This window comes from Chaetura pelagica, unplaced genomic scaffold (assembly GCF_000747805.2).
Source record: "Chaetura pelagica isolate M959 unplaced genomic scaffold, ChaPel_1.0 scaffold436, whole genome shotgun sequence".
NCBI lineage: Eukaryota > Metazoa > Chordata > Aves > Apodiformes > Apodidae > Chaetura > Chaetura pelagica.
The window spans coordinates 4,376,146-4,397,401 of NW_009953651.1; the positions used below are offsets into that span (position 1 = coordinate 4,376,146).

The 21,256-nt window shown below is 37.8% G+C and overlaps 1 protein-coding gene across 1 annotated transcript; it reads right to left on the reverse strand.

Moving 5' to 3' along the window:
- Nucleotides 1-606: 606 nt before the first annotated feature.
- FAM178A (family with sequence similarity 178, member A) lies at nt 607-19,012 on the reverse strand. The gene is made up of 16 exons (XM_010000163.1): nt 18,989-19,012; nt 16,074-16,156; nt 15,063-15,176; nt 14,627-14,794; nt 12,791-12,893; nt 11,268-11,343; nt 9,458-9,599; nt 8,959-9,067; nt 8,272-8,448; nt 7,627-7,724; nt 6,883-6,967; nt 6,260-6,382; nt 5,393-5,470; nt 3,678-3,764; nt 2,274-2,342; nt 607-642 (listed from the first exon to the last, which is right to left on the reverse strand). Exons 1-16 carry the CDS (start codon nt 19,010-19,012, stop codon nt 607-609), a joined length of 1,572 nt encoding a protein of 523 aa, XP_009998465.1.
- Nucleotides 19,013-21,256: the final 2,244 nt, after the last annotated feature.

Genomic DNA, 21,256 nt, shown 5'->3' on the forward strand with positions numbered 1-21,256 from the left:
AGCTCAAGTGAACACAGGAGCAGTCACTTGTTCACAGCAACTGCTGTATTTTGTATTTTTTAGACACTGATGGCCACGCCAAGTCTGCTTTGCAGAATAACACATGCAGGCAATTCTGTTACTCAGCCTGATTCTGACCCACTTCCTTACCTGCTCACAACAAGGGAGGTTTAACACTGTTTCTAAAAATCACATTCCATGTCACAGGATAGTTCTTTCCCAGCAATCCTAAAACAATGCTTGGAGGTGTGTGCTCTCAAGACAATGAACACATACAGTTTTCAAACACGTCTTGTGATTTAAAATGTAAATGAGGAAACTGCCCTCAGCTTTCAATATGATAAAATATTCCTAGCCAATTCAGACAGGGGTATAGAAATAGCTGTGGTTTGTTGTTTAGCTTTATTTTTTAGAAGTAGCATATTTAAGGTAAAAGCAGTGTTTATCAAATTTGATCTTTGTGTTTCTAGTATTTGCCTGAATCAAGCTCAAGTTATAGCTCAGGTGACTGATTTCTTCTGTTCCGACCAAGCTGAAGCTTCATTCATTCTACATCTTTCTTGGTTTCAGAGCTTTTCTGTTACTTTCCCTGAACTAGGGAAAATTTCATGAATCCGGTTCCCAGAAGTCATGCAGTTTTCCCTGAAGAATAAAAACAAAACAGTAAACAAGTCAGAACACCAATGATGGATGGAAAGGATAGAGTAGGCAAGTGCTCAGCTTGAGATGGCCACAATGTGTTGCAAAATTCCCTAGGATTTTTATTTAGGAACATCTGCCGGTTTCAGCATATGTGAATCAACCCTAAATGATCCCTGAAAAACAGCTCTGAAAGAGCTGCATCATTATCAACTTTCATCAGTTGCAAAGTAGCTTCTGCGGCCATGTGTTACTGATTTCCTTCCCCCTCTATATCAAGTGTCACACACATCACAAATTCTTCTTTGCACATTGCTGGGAATGATTCATTGTCTTTACAAACCAATAGTTGATTACAAAATTTTTAACTGAAATAAATACCAAGCATGTACAATTTACATTTTTAGCAAGTGATACACTACATTACCAGGAAGCTAAGCTTTCCCAAGACAGGTAGCTGTATCATAGAATCATAGAATCTTAGGGGCTGGAAGGGACCTCGAGAGATCATCTAGTCCAACCCCCCTGCCAGAGCAGGGTCACCTAGAGTACATCACACAGGAACTCATCCAGGTGGGTTTTGAATGTCTCCAGTGAGGGAGACTCCACAACCTCCCTGGGCAGTCTGTTCCAGTGCTCTGTCACTCTCACAGTAAAAAAATTTTTTCGGATATTCACCTTGAACTTCCTATGCTCCAATTTACACCCATTACCCCTTGTCCTATCACTGGTCATCACCGAGAAAAGCCTAACTCCGTCCCCCTGACACTCACCCCTTACATATTTGTAAACATTGATGAGGTCACCCCTCAGTCTCCTTTTCTCCAAGCTAAAGAGACCCAGCTCCCTCAGCCTTTCCTCATAAGGGAGATGTTCCACTCCCTTAATCATCTTCGTAGCTCTGCGCTGGACTCTCTCGAGCAGTTCCCTGTCCTTTTTGAACTGAGGGGCCCAGAATATTCCAAGACAGGAAACAAACAATTGGTCTGATCAATTTACAGAAGAAACCTTACAATCCTAGACTGAAAGAAACAGCTCTGAACTCTGGATCTCATAGAAATTATCCACCTACTCCACCAAGGCCAGTTAGATACCATGAAGGCAAATATTAATGAGAGACTAATAACGACATTGTTTACTACTGCCTATTTTTACAGAGCATCAAAGGCTTTCTCTAATCATTGCAGGAAATTTGATGCATTCAGAGAGGGAGGAGTTAACAAAAGCCATTAAACATATGTAGATAGAGCCTTGGACTCGAGTAGTGCTGAAGTCCCACAGTGCCAGAAACAGCAGGAACTGCCTCACTGCATTCCTGCCCCAACATCCTCTTCTAAGCTTCTGCTAATAACTATAATCAGAGATAGGCCCTGTGCCTTGACTCACTACTAGCATTTTAGTCTATTACACAAGCCATTTAAAGAAGCATAACTTTTAAGGATAAAGATGACATCTTGGTTTTATTGAAGCCAGTAAAGTAAGAATTTTAATTAATCTGCTCTAATACATCTAACTGTATTCCACAGCCAGGCCATTTAAGAAGGGAAAAAAAAAAAATCTCTTTCAAGCACTAAAAAAAATGAGTTAGATGCACCCTGCAATATAAAAAGAGTTAAAAGGTCTCATTACAGTACCTGAGTAGGCCGAGTGGTTTGTATCATATCTTGCCATTTGCCATATATCCTAGCAACTACATCCTTTACCTGCAAATTCAGATTGATTACTGTAGCCATTTATGTTAAAGCCAAACTCATACTCCCCTGCTTCCCACCTCCCAAATCCGTGAAACCCTAGATAATGATTTTACAGTTGACACAAAAAAAAAAACCACCTCAACTCCAAGCAGATCCCTGTAATTTGGGACTCTGAATTCAAAGTCAAGTACTCCACACAAACATGTTACAGCCACATGACTCTCCATGTTGTCTGGAATCAGCAAGCAAGCCTCTGGTCTCCACACACACCTTCATCCCTCAGATGAGCTAGTTTTGTTATGCAGGTCTGATTGTACCCAGGAAAGGGGCCTGCAACTGCAATCACAAAAGCCAACTGTGCAGAACTGTCTGCTTCTGAAATTAATTCTTTCTACATAAAACTTTATTTTTTCATAACCAACCACAAGTATTTAATCCAAGCCATTAAGAACTGCGATTTGCTTCACACACTGTGTTGAAACCCAGTGGAGTGGCATCCTCTAGAAGTTATTGTAGTATTACACAAATGAAGTGATAGGGAAAAAGGAAGTAATATTTTCCCCTCTCAGCACAAGGACAACAGTAACAAAAGTGAAAGCAGCCAGAGATACAAAAATCCAAGGTAAGATTCATTAACTGGTTAAAAAGACTCACACTGACTAATCTGACTGAATTATTATCTTCCTGAGAGGCAAGGATTCACACAGCTGTAAAATGTCTGATTTAAAGTTGAAGTCAAGGCTTTTCAGAGCTGAGGCTGGTCACATTGCCACTGATCTGATGGGTCCTGGTGCAACACCATGTGAAGTATGGGAGCCACCAAACTAGGACTATCATTACTGAGCCCCACACCATAAAGCAAATGAAAGGCAGTTCTCCAAGCTTGATGCTACATCACACACACTGTTGGCTCAAATCCACAACATTTTAACTAACTCATTAATTTGTAAATAAAACAGAGAGACTTGCAAGATGGGCTATTTTTTCAGTCGTCTCTGTGTCACCCTGCATGTCACCTCTGCTCTGAAAAGCAGAGTCAGCTACCAGGAATGGGCAGGAAAAAAACCAGAGCAACTCTGTGGGCCTAGAAGTTGAGATACCTGGCTAAAAAGAAGACAAGCTCACATTTGACATTTAACAGTCTTGCTACTACCAAAAATAACATTTTCAGTGCATTAAAATGGGCATATGTTTATTTTGTACATGCAAAGATATGATGCAGACAGAGAAACCAGAAAAAAAAAAAAAAGAAAATCCACATGGAACTAAAGATTTCCAGGGCAGGTATGAGGGAACAATACACATGAAGAACACAGAAAAACCCTTAACTTACATGTGTCTTACCTTAGTTCGATAGAACAGCCTAGCATCTTCCCTAATATCACATTTTATGTGCTTATCTAAGGCACCACAAAGCTTCAGTAAGTGTTGCTAAATAAAGACAAAAGAGTACAGTTATTTAAATTTGCCAAGTCAAAACTGAAAGCTTTCTTCAAATATTATTTCAATTTCAAAATTATATGCTTCAGTTTGAGTTGTTCTCAAATACACAGTAAGGAAGGAGAACAGAAAGAAAACAAGATCACAAGATCCTCTAGCAGTTACTGGCATACACCCAGTTAATCATGTCCAAGAGCTTGAAGAAATAATTCCAAAATATAGCAGAGCTACACGTGACAAATTTTAAAGCTCCTACTAGCTAATTTGTAAATCTTTTCTGTCCTCAAAGTGGCAAGCACAGTGCCATTCAGATCTTTTACCAGTGGAAAAAAGTTCTGAAGTTGCAATAACTAAAAATATCAATTTTGGTAATGATGACTCAGGTAATTTTCTTTTGTAGGAATTGGTTGAGCAGGTAAAACATATCCAAGGTTTATGTACTCATCTTTTATTTATTTCTAAATTTCTGATTAATTGTATTAAAGCAGTTTTGCAGCTTCATGATCCTTTGATAACAGCTCCCAAGTTCATTTGCATTCTGTGAATTTCTTCATAAAATTTCTGTTTTCAATGCCTCACTGAGCAGCTGCAAAGAGGTTCCACTCTGCAGAACAGGTGAAATGTGCTGAAGTTTACTCAAACATTTGCTGGTGTCTCAACACCAGGACAGTTTACCTCATCTAACTGGAAGCTGACCAGAAATATAATAGTTATATTGATTTAGTCTACCCTGCAGAACACTCAGCCACACCTCTCTTGCCACTTGATGGTTAACAGGTCAGTGCATAATAGGCTCTTTCTTCATGAAGAAACAAAGAGACATTAGAAATTAAAAAAACCAACAGGTTCTCCACAGATCTTCAGGAAGGCAGTTGTAAAAATAAACAAAACTCAAAAGAGCACCACAATATAATTATTTTCTCTACCAAATACAATTTTACATTGAGTAGAAAACAGAGACAACTAAGCCTCAAAATGTAACCAAACTTTACTGCTTTGCCTCTCCTATAGTTCATCTGACAGCTTTCTTAACAGCCAAGGTGATCTGACAGGGCAGAAGATGTACACAAACACCTTGCAGCAAGCAGCTCACAGTAAATGATCAGAAATGAAAGGCTAAGCAGAATCTACTACTTGAGAAATACTCACATCACATGGTGCAAGGGAACTTTCATGACAGAGAAGAGATCATATACAGGTGCACTCCAGCACACAAAATAATGATAAGTTTGAACATATTTTACTGGATATTTTCAAAATGGTTTTCTTCTAGGCTGAAAAACTTCTACCCTACTTCATAAGCTCAGAGAACTATTAGATTTCTTAGATATTCTATGTTCAGTTAACCTCCAGTTACTTCCTGAGAAAGGTCAACAAAACCAACGTCTTAATGATCCACAGGCTAATGTTTTGAGGCACCTTCCATTTGCAGAAATGGAGAAGAGGTTTCTTTCACTGCAGTATATGCAGAGAAAGGTCTTCTGTGTTTTCTTTGGCCAAGAAAAAAAGTTCCCCCTAGTGCTAATATCCACTGGTGATCATCTACCACATGACAGCTCTTACCAAAACAGACCAACAGTCTTGTGAAATCTCAAGATCTAGCCACGGAAGTTACTTACCCTTTGATTAGAATTTACAGTATCGAAGAAACTAGCTTCACTGACTAGATGGAGAAGGATGTAGATCAGGTAATATGCCTGGAAAGAAATCAACAGAGCATTAGGAGTCAAAGCACAATTGTAACTATTCACATCTAGATAAATCCCTATCTTTGCCTTCTGGAATGATTCTTCCAGCTACCACATCAATGGACAAATGTCTGCTCTAACTTTATTTGCCTAAATAACTCATTTGTAACAGTATATTCATATATTAGAAGCATTTTAAAACAGTAATATTTTAGGTTACCTAAGTAATCTACAAAACTCCTGTAGTTTCAATTACTGAAAATTAAATTCAGCTGTTGGCTTTAGATTCCCATCATCTACATCCACATCAAAACATTGGTTAAGAAATTCCATGATACACTAAAATAACCAAACCAATATTCAGGTTTTGGATGGATGAAAATACTAAACCTTTCTAATAGCTGTTTATGAAAAACTATTACTAAAAGATTCATAAATCTCCTTCTGAAGCCTGCAGGTGAAGGTCTGGCTCAGCATCAAACAGTTTTCACTGATTACACCAGGAGGGAGGATAGTCCTCTGATGACAGAAGACAGGACCCAAGACACCCATGTGACTTAGCCCTGCAGAGAATCAGACCATTTCCTTGTTTGCAAAACAACCTAATACAGGTTCCTCAGTCACATGCTACCTCTTTCCTTCCTCCATGACTATAACAAAAATTGAACATAAGTAACATTCTAGTTATAGAGATGAACAGAACTGCCCTCAGTGAAGGGAAATTAAAATAAACATTCTCAAAATTAGAGTATGCATAAAAAGACAAACGCAAAAAAAAAGTACTAATCAGCTGTGTACCTTCTGTTCCAGCTCTATATCAAGGTGGTCTTCATCAGCATTTTGCTGCTTCAGTCCTTGACTCATCTTCCTTACTAAATTAGAAGGTTTCATGTACACCAGAAACTCAAGCAGAAGAGACATCTACAAACATTAACAAATTGGACAGGCTTACTGGCAACACAAAACTGAACAGTCGGTGCCACTACAGGATTATTTGTCTAAGACAAAAACATAAATGGGATTTTTAATTAAAATAGGAGTTTTCATTCTTTGGGTAGTTTTTGCCTATTCACAAACTAAAGTGTTTGTAGGTTGCCTCAAAAAAAAAAAAAAAAAAATCAACCCTGCAAAAGATAAGAGTGACTCTACATGAACACAAAAGCAAGACTCTTCTGCAGAAGAGCAGACCTCTTTCCAGTGTCCAAAATAAATGGTCAGGCACATAAACAATATGGCTCTTATAAGCTGCAGAACATGCAGATGACACGTGCAAATATACTTGTAATACTAATCAAAAAATTACTAACTGGTAATTTTGCAAAATTCTTGAAAACAGGTGCACAGTATTAAAACATAAAATACAAACAATAATATGCAGCTTTATAAGGTTTGAAATTGTATACACAACACATATGCAGTACCTGTTTATCACTGTCATCAGGTATTTCTACATGCTTCTTAAGAAGCTTCGAAATTATCACTAGGCTAAGGCGTCTTCTTACTTCCCTGAAAAACAATTAAAAAAATGATTTTCCAGAAAATTTCTTAAATCCACTCTGTTTATACAAAGTATGAGGCTATTCATGGCTTCACATGAATTGCTTACAACTATTAAACTGGATTTTTTTTTAATACAGGTGCTAGCAGACTAGTAAAGAGGCTAGTAAAATATGAAGTACCCTTTTCTAATTGGAGCTTTTCTTCTGCACAAGGAAGACCCAATTTATTCTCCTCTCTCAGATACATTATAATTTATTAATTGCAAATGTACAGAATTTGTGACAGATTTTACACTTAAAAGCAGACATGAATCATCCCAAAATTTTAATTTTTGGTCATTCAGACAAGAATTAGAGTAGGTGATGCATGTCATAACTTGAAGTTGTAAAGTTTTTCTTTACTATAGGGTACCAGCAAGTCAGAGCCCAGAAAACTACACAAATTATAAAATAACCTTTTTTCACAATAGAGGGGATCAAGAAGCAACATGCACAGAACAAGAATTACACATACATCTTTAACATACTAGAAAACCCGATTTAAAGTGCCATGTAATACCTATAGCATTTATCAGACTTTGTGCTTATATAAATAAACCAACAGTTAACAATACTAATAAATGAGCTGTTAATGATAGTACATATTTCTGATGTTAGTGTCATTACCGTCCACGTATTATCCAGCTGGGCACCAGCTGAACCAGCCACAGGAGATTATGGTGATGACTGGAGAGTTCACTCACTGCCAGGCAAAGCTCAGGCATCTTTAGAAGAAAAACAACAAAATCCCAATACTGAAGAATGGACATGGTGGGTATTTGTTGTATTTGCAAAGGAGTTTACATCGCTCCCTAGAAACATACACAGCATGGATCTTCAGAGGAACTGGTCTAACAGATTATGTTCAGAAAGGTAATTCTGCATTGCACCTGCACTTAAATTTGTTAAATACTATTTTACATCAGGGCAGATGAGATCAAATTGTTTTGCACCACATTTTATCTCTTCATTCTATCAAGAGAGCTATTTTGGACATACAGCTATTTTAGTAAATGCAAGATTTAACTTGAGTACAGTGGTTCCCTTACAGAAGAGCATAATGGCAAGCATGTCATGCAACAAAACCTTTTATCAGTAAACCCATCCACTTCCTAAATATCACATGAATTCAAAGCTCTCATTTTGTTCCTATTGCATTTTCAAGCAGTATTTTTCCAAATGTCAAGAAAAAATGAAAACTTCAAAACAAAAGCTTCCTGAAAATTAAGCTGCATTTTCATAAATCCAGTACAATATTATTTATGAAGTTACCTTTGTATCCCAGTCTTTTATATTTATCAGAAGTTTTATGAAAAGGCACTGAAAATCTATCAAAGGAATCTGCTTTAACTGTTTCTCCAAGCTTATTTTAAACAGCAATAGAAGCAGCAGCAGTATTTCTTGATCAGTATATCCACCTTGAATTACTGTTGTACAGAAGCCTAGAAACTTGAAAAGAAATAAAAAGCATTAAAACCTGAAAATGGTTTAAAGTATGATGAGAACTTATATTCTCCACCTTCACATTAAAATGCACCTCAAATGATATATTGTTCTTGCAACATTTGTGTACAAACATCTCCCCTCTCCAAGTAACTGCACTCTATTTTTTTTTAATACCTGCTGGAGGCTCATCTTCTGAACAATGACAATATTCCCTGGACCTTAAAGTAAGAAAGATCTTTCTCCACTGCACAGATAATCCTCATCTAACTGAATGAAAGACTGACAGACTTTCTAAATACACAAGTAGTACTGAAAACACAGAATTTTTTCCCCACCTCTTCTCCCTTATAATCTCTGCTGAATGTGAAGCTGAAACCCCAGGAGAGTGTCTAATCTCAGGCATGTTTTCTGAGTAGGACACCAAGGTTTTTGATAAGCAACAAAACCGAGGAAAAAACACCCAACACCACCAGCCCGATAAAACCCCTTCCACAGTAACTGGAGTTTTCTCACCTTAACCACATTAATTAAATTGTTTTCTGGTACACTAGAGAACGCTGGACCAGCAGGGGTAAGGTCTTCTCTTGGCTGTTGCTTACTCACTGTTTCTTGCATCTGACTTCTAATAAAAGAGACACTAATCTGAGCAATAGTCAACAATTTAAAAGCTCACAAAGGCTTATTTGCATAAAACAGAAAAAATCCCTCTCAATGTATATTCAAAATACATATCAATTACTTAAAATTCTGCCTAGCTATTTAGGCAACAATTCTTGCAAACTCCCATTAGGAAGGTGCAGGACAATGTTCTAGTTTGCTGAATTCTTACCTGGCAGGTATTGTTTAAAGCTCTGCCTTATTTATGCTTATTAAGACCTGAGCTGAGAATTTAAAGAGTATGTCTTGATGGAAGGGAGGGGAAATAAAGGAGAACCTTCTGATTCTATATTCTAAACACAAGAGTTGCTTTCACAGGATCTAGGCAATAAAAAAAAAAAAGAGTATCACTTACAAAATATCACACTCGTTAAAGCTGGGCTGCAGATGCTGCAATGGAAAGAGAGACCTAAATGCAACACCCATATTGACAACAACAGTTGACACATCAGCTAGTGAAGGAATCCAGGGTTTAGACTGTTCATCACTGATGGAAGCTACAAGTAAAAGACAGTATAAATTAAACTTAGTTCTTAGCATTAGTCCCTTTTAAAGGAAACATAAGCTCAAGCACTTTGCATCAATTCTACCAGCTCTCATCTCAGAAGAATTGGTGCATTGAACAATGTGCTTATTTTCAGAACCATGAGAGGAAAAAAAAGTCTAACAGTATCTTATGCCAGAGAAATATCTTGTCTATGTAACAGGTGAATAAATTCCACCCTTTTTCCCCTCCCAGCTCTCTTTCATCACAAACAGCAGAATAAGCAAGGAGGCAAGATTTGCTTTTAAGAGAATACCTAAGTTACTGTTCTGTGTAGGCACAGGTAAGAGGGTGTTATGCTGGTACTGGAAGTGGAAGTAAGTAAGATTTGAAACCTGGCAAGACTTCTAGACCAGAAGTGCTTAACAGATGGACTTCCCTTATTTGGTAGAAATAAGAAACAATGCTTATTGCAAAAAGGGATGCTTTGTACAACTTATATCTGAAAGTCTACAAAGTCTACAGAAGTTTATCCATCAGACACTAAACCAGCATCAAACTAGATGCAGTGTTTTCCAAACAATGACAGAAATAATCAGAATTCTGAATTTGGTCAGTTTTGGGTCTTAGAGCTTGGTTTGTAAGAAAAAAACAAATCTAATACAACACAATACTCAAGATACTGCAGGTTCAGATCTCAATGTTCAATTTCGTTAAAAAAAAAAGGTCTCACAATGGTTTTAAGACTCCATGGTTGGCAATTTTAACTTTCCAGGTGAAACTGTACCCTATTTGATCTGGCTCTGAAGTCAGAGATCTGATCTCACCCAGACTTAATTATTTGAATTCTTGTCGATCAGCTTGAAGGGTTCATTCAGGATCAAGCTTAATGCCAGCAAAGCACAAAATAAAGGGGGCAACATTCCTTTTGGTATCAGTTCACAGTCCTATTTCAGACAAGACTCAAAATATGTGGTATAATTTGAACAGACCCAAGCAAGAACCTTCAAGAGAACTATGTTACTTTAACAATGTTAAATGGCAAGCTTAAATGAATTTGTGGCTTTTGATGGATCTAAATAAAGTGAAAATGTGAAAAGCACAGCAAAGGAACTAGTAATGGAGAAGTATTTGAGAGAGCAGATGAAGGAAGGCAAAACACAAAACATGGGCAGCAGTGTGGGCTGAAAAAGATCCTTGAAAATGTTTCTGTGCAGGTGTATGATTCTTTTCACTTGTGCCATTTATCTGGAAAATGAACTATGTAGTGCTAGTTACTGGGTATGAATACATTAAACTACCTTGTGGTCTTCAAGCTATGAAATTAATACCTGCAGCTTCTAAAGCAAAGATGGAGAGTAAACTTTTGAGCAGACTGGGTTTCTCTTCAGGTCACTTCTATTTGTGAAATAACAGAAGTGAGTTTAAAAGGATCTGTACTGGACACACTGCCTTCCAAGTACACGCCAGGACCACATCCTGTGGTACAGCTTGCACACACTCAGTGAAGACCAACTCCTATTATTTGTGCATTACGTAAGTAACAGAAGAACCTAAATCTATGCCAGAAACACAGAACAGAGCTAGTGCCTTTTACTTGTTTCCCCAACACCTTTCTACACTTAATAGAATGGAACTGCCTCCAGTTAGCTGCTCAGTTTTCCATCCTTCAAATACTCACCATTTTTTAGTGTTATGTCCATCAATCTGTCTAAAATCTGGGTTGAAACACAATAGTCAGGATGAACAGACATCACCTGTGGAAAGAAAAGAAGACAGATGTTAAACACCAAGTCTCATGATGCCATCAGTGCTCTTTTAATTAAAAAAATAAACTAACTCTTTAGTAAAAACAGTAATAGAAAAAAACCTACACCACAAAAAAACAAACCTCAAAATCTCTAAAACAATATACACCAAGGAGTGTATTGTGAATGTTAATTACTTCAAGCAGTGCACAGCTAATATGAATACTTGAAAATTAATTATTTGCAATACCAAAATGGTGCAAACTCATGTTGAATCTATTGATTCATAAGAAGGTACTTAGGGTTAAGAAAATGGAAAGTACCATATATCCCTTTGGAACCCATTTGCATCTGTGATCAAAGTGAACTCCTTGATCAGAAGCAGGAGAAAATAGAGTTAAGTACAACTTTTTCCAGTCACACAAATGTTGAACATATGCAATATTAAACCAAAACAATGAATTATTAGTTTGTCATAGAACTCTAACTACAAAAACATGCCAATAAAGTACAGTTCAGGTTTCCTGGAGCACTTCCAAGTGCTGGACAGTTTCCAGCTCTGTAAGTGAGCTGAACTGGCTCACACTTCATCCTTATTAGAGGAACACCAGGGCTCACAGAGGGGTGGAAGTCAGTTTTTTACTGCCTGGAGGGAAGGACATGAAGGAGCAAAATGTTTTCCTTTCGGCAAAAGCAGAAAGCAAATAAACAGACTCAGGCTGCAATTTCACAGGTGATCCAGATTTCTTTTTTGTTTCAGGCACAGTTAGAATGTGGTAAATAATAACAGAATGGAGACCAGAGAGGTGCATTTTTGTGAGTAACAGAACAATGTACATTCCTGAGGATTCAGACATGGACACAGGTATGTAGAAAGCAGACAGCCACCACACTTCCTTTGAGGAAGGCTCCAGACCTTCTTCTAAGCCACAGTGCATGTCAACCTTTCCAAATGAAAATTATCTGATAACACGGGGGTATCTGATGACTTACAAAGTGATATATGTAGAAATGATACTTTTGCATACTGGAGTACGTTTGAATTAGGGTTTTTTGTTATTTTTTTTTAAGGTTGGAAGGAAATAGATTAACATTTGCTTGTGATCTGGCCCACATTATTACATCCTGAAACCCAAAAATCTCTTCTTATCTGGCATGTACTGTGCACTTTTCAACTGCACTAACACACATGAAGAAGGACAGGGATGAGCAGCTTGGCAGTCACTCAGAAAGTGTGGAGAAAAGCTATCCCTAGTGTTTCACCCCTAGTGACAAAGTACTACAGACTGGAGAGCAAATGAGAACCCAGAAAGATTACTTGATTTAAAAGTTGTTAACCTAATGCAACAGATTCACAAACTTGTTCTGATTATTCCTGCTACAACTGGCTTCCAGGAAGAATACTACATATTATCTATCTGGACAGAGTATAACCACAAGAGTAGTATAGTCTTACCTGGAAAAGCCACTTTAGAACTGGTACAGGACACAATACACAATTGTAAGCAGAACTTAGAAAACCATTAATAACTAAAGAAAGCTGTTGTGTTACACCAGAGCTGTAAGACAAAGATTGGGGTGGGGAAACAGGAAAAAAATCAGTTAGTGGTTGAATCAGCAGTTTCACAAAAGCTTAAGAACTTCTCCACCATTCAGATCAACAGCAAAGAAAGATCTCAACATCCAAACCAGGTGTTATTCTTATGCTCTTAACTATATGATACACTACAGTAATTAAACCTTATTTGTTATTTACAACTTTTTCCCCAGAATGCTATACCATATAATTTGAAAACGTTTGTATTATTGGATAGTAACAGCTTCAAACAAACATTGATTTCCACTATTGTACTATGAACCATTATGCCCATCTGTGTAGACAGGCTGCTACGCTCAATGAGACCCGTGAATAAAGATTTTTTTATATTCAACAACCTTTACCAACACTTTTAGAAGGAAAGAGAAAAAAACTTTGTCTGAAATGTTAAAAAAACTAATTTAAATAAAGAGCTTGGAGACAAACTAAAGCAATTAAAATTCGACAGTCTAATCTTACTGTGCAAGTTTGTGAGGTGCAAAAAGTAGCTCTTGGAAGAAAGGAAATATGTAATTTTTATTACCAAAGGATTTTAGCTTTAGTCTTCATTAGAATGTCAGGTATGTCACAAGCAACTAAATTAATAATACCCAGTTTTCCCACATACCTTTCTTTAGTCTTCTCTCTGCTGAGAGATCTGTTTCTTTTCGATATACCTTCTACCTGTCTGACTGATCAAGTGGCTAGGGAAGACACCCATGTGCCAACTGGGCAGCCAGTAGGTGCCAGCTGTGCCAACTGGGCAGAATACACAAGCAATTAAATCCTAATTGCCTTCCCAAAGGAATGATTCTTTTAATGCTCATTCCTCCAGTCACTGATTTACAAGATACTTCTGAAGCTTATATCCTGTGATCTTCAAAACATATTAATAAAGAGGCCTGAAGTCAAAGGAATATAATCACAAACAGCACTTCCTCAAGAGAAGAGAAGCCACCCTCCTCCTCTTCAAATCCACAATTGCACACTCACATGCATACAAAATCTTTTAAGATTAAACAGTTTCACTGGTGCAAGTTTGGAATAAAATGCCAACTGAAATAACAAGAAGTTTTCAGGACTTGTGCTTGTGGTATGGTCCAACTATTTGTAACCTGACAGCTTCATAAATATAGAATCTAAACCCTTTCAAGTTACATAACAGTTGTGTATACACACCGAGACACACTGCTAGCGCAGTGACTGAATGTAACAGATGTCAGAAATCATGACTTTCTGCAGTCCTCATCAGGTGGAAGCCAAAGTGGCACATATAAGTCTTTCAACAGACATTGTGTAACATTAGTAGATCATGAATCAGTTCACCACAACGGTCCTCTTTCTGCCTTGGGACAGTGAAGCTTTTCTTCATTGTAACATTTCACTTCCTCATTTATCTTCCACAAACTAGTCAGGTTATCAATGGTAGCCCAACACAGCAGAAGTATGGAAGAGGCCAGAACACCTATTTTCTTCCTTATGTCTCATTTAAGATGTTTTTTAAGAACTCCAGAGGAGAACAGAAGGAAGCTTCAAGTAACAATTCACTGTTCTATAAAGCTAATCTGTAAAGGAGAATTCCAGGCAAATGGAGTCAGCCTTGCCTGCTTAGTAAGACAAAGCTCATTTGCTTGCAAATATACTGCTTTATCTGAAAAACTGCCAACACTGAAGAAAATTGTACAAGGAAACACAACAGAAAGAAGATATTGTTACCTAAGAAGGAGCTTTTCTATAGGATTTTGAGGGATGAAGTGAAAATTCCTCAGGTCAAGGTTATGTTGATTGAAGATTTTCCCAGAGGTCGATAACTCAAATACATCTTCTCCAGGGTGGTAGTCAGGTATGGCATGACATATTACTGAAAATCTCTTTAGAAATGCCCTGCAAAATTCAAAATTGCTTTTATAATTTTAAACATTGAGAGACTATTCGCTGGTTGAGACAGTTATATTCAGGTGATGAAGATATCAGCCTTATGTGAAAGCTGAATTGTAAAATTCAGTAATGTCCAAGATAATCCAACCAATCCAAAAAGATGATAAAAATGTTTAATGTAAACATATTAACAGCAATTGATGAAAAGAGAGATTAGGAAAAAAGGCTAGATAAGTGAGGAATTAGATTTAATTGGTTGTGGAGTTGGAATCACCTGTGCTCTTCTGAGAGGTCTTCATCTCCACCAGCATTCTCATCATCTCCATCTGAACAATCGGCTTCCCTTCCTTGTATGTCTTCCTGTAACTGTTTTTCTAGTTCATCTACTCTGAAATGACAGTAGCAGCAGAACATATCACCACCATTTAGTACTTAAAATAGATAATATTTAAGCTCTGAATGTGCACCCAGGAATCAGCAGCCATGGCAAAGTATGAAAGACATATTTGCACCCGCGTAAAAAACGAGCACATTGCTATTCCCAAAGTAGATGTTTACCAAAACTCTGTCAATTTCCAACAGCACAACCAATCACTAGTTTGTCAGAGAAAAAGACACTCAACCAACTTCTGATGGATTTTTTTGTAATTGCACAAAACTTTCAGTCTTCTGGATGAATTTAAAAAAAAATTATTTTACTAGTAGTTGTTAAATAGTACTAGTTGTAGGAGTACTCACTGCTCCCACAGTTACTGGGGCCAGATGCTTAATCAAAACAGTTAATTACACATATAGACCCATCACCACCACTTGCCATTAGTACATCTACCACATTGCACTTTCTACCCAAAAGATCTCTTGCAAGAACATTCATTCATTCTGTCCACTCAACTGTGTAAATCCCCAGATACCAACAGTCCACACAACTCTAGAAACCAAAACTGAGCTACAAATGTCTCTGAAGAGACTAGTACAGTCAGTCTACATAACTGCTATTTCTGACCAGCAGCTGCTAGCTGGCTCAGTGACCTATAATGAAACCATCAGTAAATTTAGTTTGGCTCTTGATGGGTAGACAGATGTATCACAAATCACTCGTTACTGCCTGTCATTCAGCTTCTACAGTTAAGATGTACTCAGGGTCCTGCTGGATGTAGGTTGGTGGCATCAGCAGGCAAAGCTTCACTTTCTGCTACCAAAACTCCATCAGTTTCAGGGAGATGAGGTAAATCTAAGCTCCTACAACTCCACCCCAAACTTTCCAAAGCAGCTTTAATAAACAAACCTTTTAGATTCTTCTTTCTCCTTCAAGAGATTTTCCAAGCTGTTCACATATGACACCTGGCTAACAACAGGAGGCTTAGAAAGCTGTAAATGAAGCAGTAAGAAGTTAAAAAATACCACAATTCATTAATTCAGTAATAGAGAATAAACATCATTAACATTGGAAAAGGTTTCTACTCGGACTTGATCATCCTGATGGGTCCCTTTCAACTCAGCATATTCTATTACATTTTACCTGAAGATAGAAATCCAAAGGAGACCCTGAAAAACAGGACAAGTAACAATTTAGGTTTTCTAGGTTCCTTGACAATTTCATATAATAGTCAAATCACTCTCAGTGATTAATTTAGAAATAACTGTGCTTCACAATGGATCTGAACAGCAAAGTAAGTCTATGCCTGTCTCCCTGGGGCTGACCTCCAACTGACTTTTACAAAGAGCATCAGCACCAGAAGCCTTTTACCTCACAGCTTTATTATCATTCACTGAGGCTCTGGGAATCCCCATTCTAATGTGTAAGACAAGAAACTCCAAAAATTATTCAGTACCTCTTTGTTACTTTCAGAAGTCCCCAGAGGTCAAAGAACCAGCGTTTGAACCAGTGTTTGCTAAATCACCTTCAAAATCATAAAAAACCAGTTTCCAATAAAAATCCAACTAGAAACCCAAAACCAAACCAACACACAAAGGAAGTCTTAACCCTACCTAGATTACTTTGTTTTTTTCAGTAACTAGTGTTTTATTCAGCTAATGGCAGACAACATAGATCTGAAATCTTTTATGGCCATGATTCTGTTCTTTGGACAAGCAGTGCCCTTCTGACATCACTTTCTTAAATGACAAGCCTCTTACTAGTGACAAAGCTTCCTCCTATGAGCTCCTTCACTTTAGGAGAACACAATTCAGTGGCATCACACCCTCTCATTGTGGATTTTTCTATTACCCAAAGGTAACAGAAGTTAAAAGCATTTAGTGTCTACCTGCTAATAAAGAAGCCTGTTAATACAGTACTCATTTTTGTTATTCAGAGGTATCTTTCAAATGTAACAAGCAGCATGTCTTTATGTGGGAAAACTGAAAACCTCTTGCCTTATATTTTATCTGTTTAGTACATCTGAAGTGATTGTTGAAAAACTGAGAAATCAAGACCTTATTCGAAGGAGCACAAAAGCTGCTTTTTACAAGACAAGAGAAGAATGCTAAACGATATGCAAAAGCCATGGTCATGGAAAATTTGGGACAGTTATTAACTGTTTTGTCTCACTTGGCCATTAATTATGCAGAAACAGGATAGGCCCAGTGTTGTGGTCACATACATGTCCCACAGTTATCTGACCTGGGCTGCATCTGTTTATCAGTCTTAACCATTAATTACATAGACATGTTGGTTAAGATTGTGGAATATATATGTAACATAATACATAAGTCTGATCTATAATGTGCTTGCATAATGCATCATAAGGACAGATAAAATAATTACAGCTCTTCAGCATCTGCCTATGGAGACAGTAATTCAGACCACAAATAAACAGGAGGAGAGGATGAGAGTATTTATACAGGTATTTTGTGGTTTATTTTCTACTGTAGAAAATAGCAGTGGGCTGGCCCCAGCCAGCAGCTAAGCACCATAGAGCTTGTTCATTTCCCTGCCCGGTGGTGCAAGGGAATGAGTAAGAGCAAAAGCAAGAAAACTTGTAGTTTGAGATAAAGACAGTTTAGTAAGTGAAGAAAGAGGGGTTGAGGCAGAAAAGAAAAAGTGATGCAAAGGCAGTCACTCAGCACCACCCACAAGCAAAAGGATGTCCAGCTAGACTGGGCAATGGCAACACACCAGACCAACTGCCCCTGCTTGGTTCTGATTGCTGAGCATGACACAGTGTGACATGGACTATATCCCTTTGCTCATCTGGGGTCAGCTGTCCAGGCTCTGTCCCCTCCCAGGTTTTTGTCCACTCCAGCCTACTTGCTGCAGCAGGAGGGTGGGGGGCACAGTTGGAAAGGAGAAAGCCTCGATGGTGTGCAAGTACAGCTCCACAACAGCCAGAACACTAGTCTCTTATGAACAATGTTTTTGTACAAAACACACAGCACCATACAGCTGTTAAGCAAATTAACTCCAACCCAGCCAGTACAAAATATTTTTATATGCAGTCAGTTCCAACCTGTACCAACTTTGTCAGGAATGCTACATTAAGTCTTACTGCAGGACCCTCCTAATTAAAGCATTATTTCACAATAAAAATTTAAAAAATCACTACTTATTTGACAAGCTGTTTTTGAACAATAGGCTAACTTTTAAAAACACACATCAATTAATGACCATCATATTCTGTAAACCAGGTTTTAAACACTTCATCTATCCCCTGTGAGCAGAAATCATGCAGCTTTCTGAAATCCTTTCTAAAATACTTTCAGTCTCCATGAAATTCAGCTTCAAAGAAAACATCACACTTACAGATCACGAACTTGCACACAGATTTCTGACAATCACAGACTGTGACAAGGATATACGAGTATAGCACAGAGTTCTCTCAATGGATAGATCAATTTCTTCTAGTTAAGTTCAATACACAAACATCTTACCTGATTAGGAAAAAATCCAAAAACATAAGACCTCCCCTGTCTTCTAAATGTAACCTCCTGCCCTTTTTTTTTTTAGGGGGAAAAAACGAAAACTCCTAGAAACCTCTGAAAGGCATAGAACTAATGCAGTCTGGCTACACAAATTATCTTTCAGTCATTCCAGGGACAAACACAGCAACAAGAACACCCTTTCTCAGACTACACTGTATGCAGCATAGGACCCTTAAGCTGAGTAACCAGTTTTGCAGACAAATAACTGAGTTATCATGCATTATAAATAAAAATGCAACATAACAAAGCTGATCCGAAGCTTTTTTTTTTTTAGCCACTTACATGAAGGTTCAGTAATGGAGTCATGGTGTCCTGAGAAAAACTGTCATGACAAGATTCTTCCAGAGGTCCCACCTGTGGCTTGGGACTCGAAGAGAGAATTTCTTGCAGTGGCATGAATACTACATCATCATCATCATCATCTGAATTGCATGACATACTCTCATCTTCACTATCAAAGTGACTTTTTGATTTTCCATTCAACTTGGACTGCTCTCTACAGGTGCTTTCAACTTCTAACTCTCCTAAGAGTTGTGAAGACACATGGCTGCTCTCGATGCTCCCTTCTTGAAAAGATAACAAAAAAGGAACACTTTTACCAGGCTCTTTTGAGAGCGCAAGTTTCCCAGAACCTTCCACTGAACAAGAACCAGAAGCATTTTCTGAAGTCTTGTCTCTTTTTTTTGAAAACCTGTCACTGGATTTAAAATTGTGAGCTTTACCACGCGCACGTCTTTCTGGTCTTTTCCCATCTTGCTCCTTCTTAGCATAGCACACCTGAGATAAGCCAGCATTCTGGAGAGAAGATTCCACACTTTTTGTTTGTGTTAAGTGGTGGAGAGAAGGCAACACAGTACTTTTTTCCTGAGAAAAAGGAAGGGACTTTTTCAAGAAAAAGCGTGAATTTGCCACCTGCAATTGATTCTCTTTGGTATCCACCACAGAAAGGTGGTTATTTTTACCAGGACTACATGCAGAACATGAAGATGACAAACCTACAGAGGAGCAATTTTTTTTCTCATTTTCATCACTTGACTTGAGGCATTCATCTGGAAGAGCAGAATCCTGTCTAGGTAGAGCTGCAGCCTCCATCAGTTGCAGAACATCATTACAAGTAGACTTTAAAAGGATATTTTTTACAAACTTAGACCTCGTGTTTTTGCTTTTTGCAGATGATCTACTAAAAGCAGGGTCACGTAAACTTGACACTTCAGATTGATTTGAACTGTCAGCATCCACATTCATGGCAGTGCATTTTCTTTTCCGAGGAAAGTCTTTTTGTTTGGATAGCCCAGAAGACATCTTAGATGTAAGGCAGTGTGAAGGAACAGACTGGCTCTTCCACATACCAGTGACCACCTCAGATGATGTTCTCACTGCATTTGGAGATATTGCCTCATGTTTTGAAGCATGCTTTGGTTGAGATGTGTCATCTAAGAAATGTTTAGGAAAAAAAACTATTGTCATGTTTAAAAGATTTTAAAAAATAAACCAAGACCATAACACCTTACCCTTTAAAAAACTAACTTGTTTTAAAGTAAATGTTGACTAAAGTTCATGTCAGAAGTGACAATACTTCCACTCTGCTTGAACACAGTGGACCACAATTAACATTAAGTTATGTGCTGTTATGTTAGTATTGTAACTAACTTGGAAATGAAATTAAATACATTTATTTTAAAGCAGCTCAGTAGCCACCACAGAATGCTCTTCATGTACACTTGAATCTGGCAGTTTTTAGGAACAGACAATAGCACAATTGAGGTACGAGACTGTAAGGAAGGTTCTGTAATTTCTGTGATGTAACTTCAAGGGAAAAAAGAGCCATTAAAAAGAGACACTAAGTGATGAACCCGACTGTGTAATTAATTCCGTATTACCAGCACTGCTTCTACCTGAGGCAGTCTCCCCTGTACCAGAATGTGGTATTTTTCTTAAAGGACATCCATTTCCCTAAAAAAAAAAAAAGTTAATTGTATGCTTTTAAAAATGAAAACACTAATGCCTTGCACCAAGTGTTGAATCCAGTAGATGGTTTCACACCCTCCCAGAAATATGCTAATATACTTCTTTTCAAGACAAACTTAAAAAACAGCTGCAAAGGGCTACAAAAGGACTCTCCAAAACTCAGATTTTATATGTTCTCTTCAGCCTGGCCTCTGGTTCTAAATTCTTCCACTTTTGGGGCCATTAGTCACGTGTGTCCCTGGGCTATATAGCAACATAGCCCAGCTGGCTTTCCTCAAACCAGTCATTACAGATTTAACAACATGATAGAAAGCCCAGGCAAGCAAACACAGAGGGAGGGGTGCTAAGGAGAAAAGGAAACATAAGCTAACCTTTTTTGTTGCACTCATAGCACACTAAGGAGGCACACATAATGATCTTCCTTGCAGGTAACCAGCCACGTTCTATGGTTGGTAAAAAAGTCAATATAATTCAACTAAATATTTAATAGGACCACTCCCACTTCCGTCCAAAGACTGTGTCTTAACTGCATAAATCCGAACTGCTACTAATTACAATTTTTCCTAGTAGAAGCTTGCCAGG

Excerpts from the sequence above, each read along its gene's own strand:
- FAM178A (XM_010000163.1), bottom strand. The coding sequence starts at position 19,012 with ATGACTCCATTACTGAACCTTCAT. Across the intron at positions 9,068-9,457 it reads TTTAACGAGTGTGATATTTT|AAGTCAGATGCAAGAAACAG; the intron begins GTAAGTGATACT and ends CTCTTTTATTAG. Across the intron at positions 2,343-3,677 it reads GGCTGTTCTATCGAACTAAG|GTAAAGGATGTAGTTGCTAG; the intron begins GTAAGACACATG and ends CTGAATTTGCAG.